Here is a 5,053-nt window from a genome sequence, read left to right as displayed (position 1 = left end):
AAATATTTAAATTTTTTAAATCTCAGTGTATACTACATTTGTATTAAACCTTGGGTGGTAAATAATCATTTGCCGTAAAATAACTTATAATATGATCAAAATATTATTTGTTGTTATCTCAAATCAATGAATGTATAACAAGTAATTATTGTTTTTACGGTAGAGATAAATGAGAGAGAAAAACTCAAGTACATTGTAGAACGGAAAATGTGGTTAATATTTTAGATTTTTTTCTTAAAAAGAAACTAATTAATCCAAAATTATTAAAAAATTTATAATAAATGAATTGTTTAAAACATTTATAACAAAGAACATGAATGATCAAAACGCCTAATGAAAATCCAATTGACAAAATCTTCATCTCATTAACTTTAGAGTAAAAAGATTATCTTGCATTGCTTGACAATTCTATTGTCTTTCTATAGAATAAAAGAAACTAATTTCTTCTTTACAAAAGAAATTTATTTACCCTCTTATTAGAAATATACTAAGTAAAAACTTTTTAGCAAAAAATTTTGTAAGTAAAAAAAAAATTTATCTAAATTAATTAATTTTTTAAAATTAAATTAATCATATCAAACACTTAAAATTCCAAATTCAATACTATTACATTAAATAAATTAAAATCCTCAAACCCATACTCATATCATCTACCATGGGATTTTCATCCTACCACTTATACTATGTATAGGGGCCTCTCTTATGTAACACTTGAGTTCTGAGAGACTTGCTAATGATGTAAACTGAAAAAATGATCTTAGATTAAAGTAGTGAAGTGGAGCCTCAGGGATCAAAAGCACTCTGTTCTCAGCGCGTTGGGGATTAACTCCCGATTTCAGTCGTCTACACAGACACCCACTCACATCGCTCTCTGTCTGGTTGTGGTGGTCATGCAAACCACCACTGTTATTTTTTACTTTTGTTTTCTGGCAACCCACCAAACAGTTGTTGATACCTCGCCTTAGGTCTGAGTGAATCTGGATATTTTCTATTCATTCCTCCATTGTATGCCAAAGCCCTGCAACGTCCATTTCACACCAGATATATATTAACCGAGTTATCCATTTCTTGAATCTCGTTTATTGGATAAGAAGACAAGCTTAAGCCTGTATTTTTGTGTTCGTTTTGTAGCATTATTAAACTCTTCTTACTTTGTCCTTTCAAACTCTAGTTTGTTCCGAAATTCCAATGACGATGAAACCCAAGGTTTTTCTTGAATAAAAGTGACGCCGTAACGAATCAAGCTCACGTTTTTCTTTTCTGGATGATTCTTGCGTGTACATATCTGTGATTTTGTTTATATAAATTAAGACGTTGATTTCAGTAATTGATTGTGCAGTTGTGGGGTTTATTTGGTACCAAAAATGGAGTTGAAACTATTCGATTTCAAGTCTGTTTCTGGGATAACTCACAGTGGAAGACTGGACTCCAGCTACTTTTCAAGTTTCAGATATGGAGTTGGTGTTAGATTTTCCTCCAAATTGTGCTCTTGCAGAGGTAACGGAATTTAATTTTCTTTCTTTGTAATGATTCGTTGATAAAAAATAGTGGAAAAAGTTGAAGTTTTATACTTTTAAGAGTCAAATATATGGTTTCCTTCGCTGATTTTCTCTGCATATAATCACTTCGAAGTTACAGAATGTTCTCTTCTGTATTTGTCTTGTTTTGAGTTATATATTGCATTTTCTCTTTATTTTTGGTACTTACCAAATGAACTTCTGTATAAATTCAAAGATTCATCTTGTAATTAATTTTGTGAGCAGGGGCTTTTCCGAGGGTTTTTGTTTCAAGTATTTCGGAGAATGCATATTTGACAAAGAAAGCTATTGGTTCAAGTGACCCAGAAAAACTTATAGGAGAAGATTATATTTATCGGATTAACCGAGCATATGGCGCCAGTTCAATTCTGTTTTCTGGGAACACAAGAGTACTTGAAGCTTTTGATGATGAATATGAAGGAGTTGTGGTCAATCCAGAGGGGTTACCAACCAATCCTGATGCCTTCTCTTCTGTTCTTCGTTTCTCTCTTACCCACTGGAGAAGAAGGGTAAATTCTCTATCAAATTTATACCAAGTTACAGACAGTTTTCAGCAATTTCTGTGTCTGGTGGAAGCTTTAAATCAACATGGCTAAAATTTTTCTTGTTTAGAACTCATTTCTTTTCCCATGAAGTTATTAAAAATAACATCAACTTTAATTTGATTTTGACTATCCTCGTAAATGATACAGCAAAAGAAGGGAGTTTGGCTAAAGTTACCTCTGGAACGATCAGAACTTGTTCCAATTGCTGTAAAGGTACATTTTCTTGATCTTGCTTTAAATTCAAATATTTAAACTTAACACGTAAAATAAATTATGCTGAGCCTATTGCCATGAGAAGTAGTTCATTTGGTATGTAGAGGTTAAAATGAATCACTCTTTACACACACACACACATATATATATAAAAAATCTGAGGAAAGGAAATTTGGTTACAGGAAGGGTTTCAATACCACCATGCAGAGGCAGGATATGTGATGTTAACCTACTGGATTCCTGAGGGGCCTTGCATGCTTCCTGCTAATGCTACACATCAAGTTGGGGTCGGGGGATTCGTCATCAACCACAACAATGAGGTATAGTTTCTCGATTTTCTTTGCTAGGATAAAGGAGGATGGTTTTTATATTGCTGGATTCATCATTCATATTATGAATAGAAGGTCATGAATCTGATGAACTTCAACCTCCGTAACAATGACCGTTTCCACAGGTTCTTGTAGTACAAGAGAAATACTGCTGGAATCCAGCTTTCGCTAATCTTTGGAAATTACCAACTGGTTTCATTTGTGAGGTACAGTCTGCGAGTTCAGACCATTGCATTTCTGTGTTATTAAGATGTAAATAAATAGAAAAACCACACAAAGAAACATATAATCTTTATGTACTTATTTTTATTAACAACTTTTTTGGTATATCAGTCTGAGGAGATTTTCCAAGGAGTTGTGAGAGAAGTGAAGGAAGAAACCGGTGTAAGAAATTTGCCATTTTTATTTTGTGTCTAAGGTTTTTTATCAGGCCTATTTATATAAACAACCATTTAGAATAAAAAGTTTCAGAATGTTTAATCTTATGCTCTGTATTGACATAATAGCTCCATTTTTTTCTCTTTTTTGACAGATTGATACTGAGTTTGTTGAAGTTGTAGCCTTCCGGTAATTTCCTGAAATCATTTTCGATTGAGTTTGCTGTGTTGGGAAATAGAAAACAGTGTGATGTGCTTTGAATTACAACTAGCAAAAGTCAGTTGAATTTGTGTGATATTGTATCTTATGATTCCTTGGTATTTGATATACTGCAACTGCAATTTCAGGCATGCCCATCATTTGGCTTTTGAGAAGTCAGATTTGTTCTTCATTTGCATGCTAACTCCCCTATCGGCTGAGATCCAGGTCGATGATTTTGAAATTCAGGCAGCCAAGGTATAATTTTGAAGGCTTTTGAAGAGTAGTTAGATCATAAAAAAAGCTGGAGACTTGTCAAGTAACCAAATTAAGCAGAATTTGTGTAGTTTTCCATAACATTCTGTTTGGTGATCTTTCAGTGGATGCCATTAGCGGAGTTTGTGGAGCAACCGCTCATCCAAGAAGACTCCATGTTCAAGAAAGTAATTGACATAAGCATTGCGCGGCTGAAGAAGCGATATTGTGGACTGTTCCCTCATCGACTGGTTTCAACATTCGATGGTCAGACATCGTCCCTCTATTATAATGACTTCAACACACAGGACCCAACCTGTGCAAGCAACTGAAGCCACTCAAGCAGTAAATTGCTTCATTTTTTATTTTTCTCTAGTAATCCATCACTGAGAGGAAGTGCTACCATTTTTTCTCCATAATTGAGCTGATATATACATACATGGTATAAAATGGTAAATACAAATAATCTTTTATGTAAATATGTACGCTAATACAGAGTATGGTTGTGGTATATGAATGAATATTGCATGTTTCTTTCTTTTGCTACTCATAAATGTTGAATAAAATATACATGGCTATTGATGTGATGAAAAACACAAGAAAATCTTGAGTAAAGATACAAAACTGGTATTGAATTTGCAAGGCCAGTAACATGGAGAAAAGAAGGCAATTGGACCTGAGAGCCCATAAGCCCAGCTCATAAAAATGAAAACAAGCATTGTTATTTATTCAAACAATCCGAGACTCCACTTGTATTAATTAAATGGGTAAACTTGAGGTATAGACAGTAAACATTTTTCTTGCCTTAGGGTTGAATAGCAAAAACCACCATCCAAGTGTAAAAATCTTTCCTGCTATCTCAATTTTGAAATTTTTGAAAGTTTTAGTTAAGTTTCATGTTATTATTATCAAATAATTTAACTTCACGTAGGTGATAATAGTTGAAAATAAGGAAGACCCTGTGGTTTTTGGTCAACTATTCTAGAATTATCCCTTTCAATTTACATTATGATTTTGTTCTTGCAAAATCATTATAATAATATCTATGTTTTAATGCTGTCTCTGGATACCTTCTTAACACTAGCTACCATAGGAAAATATCATAGCATCCAAATAATGTAGTAAACTTTCTAATCAACTATGATCAGGTGCCTACTTACAAGTAAATTATTCAAATGATCAAAGTGTAGTTAACTGTGCCATATTTAATGAAAAATAGATATATTGCTCCAACACCACATTAAATACAAATTAATTGAGCCGATTAGATAATATATTTCATATTTAATGTGTAACAGTGATATTGCACCCAACCTCATTTGACGTGTAAAAACTTTGCCAATACACATACGAATATGCAAGCCTAATGATATTCTCAAGCACTACATACCGCTAGAGGATGACAATATCATTAATGCTAAAAGGGGTTTGGCTTATGGTAACAAAATTATTTTAATAATCTATCTTTTATTATTTATATTATTTTATTTTGATTATAAATAATAAAAAATTTTAATAATATTTGATTAATAATAATAATACGATAGGTAATATAAGAGATAATAGAATTAATAACTTCATTCCATGCACATTTAAG

The 5,053-nt window shown here is 32.5% G+C and overlaps 1 protein-coding gene across 2 annotated transcripts; it reads left to right on the top strand.

Annotated features, from left to right (window-relative positions):
- The first annotated feature begins 738 nt into the window (after nucleotides 1-738).
- On the top strand, nucleotides 739-4,010 carry LOC123204088 (nudix hydrolase 8-like). Of its 2 annotated transcripts, none has more exons than XM_044620635.1 (10): nucleotides 739-1,206; nucleotides 1,340-1,497; nucleotides 1,764-2,047; nucleotides 2,231-2,296; nucleotides 2,479-2,616; nucleotides 2,751-2,831; nucleotides 2,959-3,009; nucleotides 3,158-3,192; nucleotides 3,351-3,459; nucleotides 3,582-4,010. In XM_044620635.1, exons 2-10 carry the CDS (start codon nucleotides 1,365-1,367, stop codon nucleotides 3,786-3,788), a joined length of 1,104 nt encoding a protein of 367 aa, XP_044476570.1. In that variant the 5' UTR covers nucleotides 739-1,206; nucleotides 1,340-1,364; the 3' UTR covers nucleotides 3,789-4,010. The 2 variants fall into 2 exon arrangements, with proteins under 2 accessions (XP_044476570.1, XP_044476569.1); XM_044620634.1 differs by having other exon boundaries at nucleotides 739-1,231.
- Nucleotides 4,011-5,053: the final 1,043 nt, after the last annotated feature.

This window comes from Mangifera indica, chromosome 20, assembly GCF_011075055.1.
Source record: "Mangifera indica cultivar Alphonso chromosome 20, CATAS_Mindica_2.1, whole genome shotgun sequence".
Classification (NCBI taxonomy): domain Eukaryota; kingdom Viridiplantae; phylum Streptophyta; class Magnoliopsida; order Sapindales; family Anacardiaceae; genus Mangifera; species Mangifera indica.
Note: the sequence above shows the minus strand (reverse complement) of the source record. Positions and strands in the feature narration are given on the sequence as shown.

Excerpts from the sequence above, each read along its gene's own strand:
- LOC123204088 (XM_044620635.1), top strand. The coding sequence starts at position 1,365 with ATGGAGTTGAAACTATTCGATTTCAAGTCTGTTTCTGGGATAACTCAC. Across the intron at positions 2,832-2,958 it reads CAACTGGTTTCATTTGTGAG|TCTGAGGAGATTTTCCAAGG; the intron begins GTACAGTCTGCG and ends TTGGTATATCAG. Across the intron at positions 3,193-3,350 it reads GTTGAAGTTGTAGCCTTCCG|GCATGCCCATCATTTGGCTT; the intron begins GTAATTTCCTGA and ends CTGCAATTTCAG.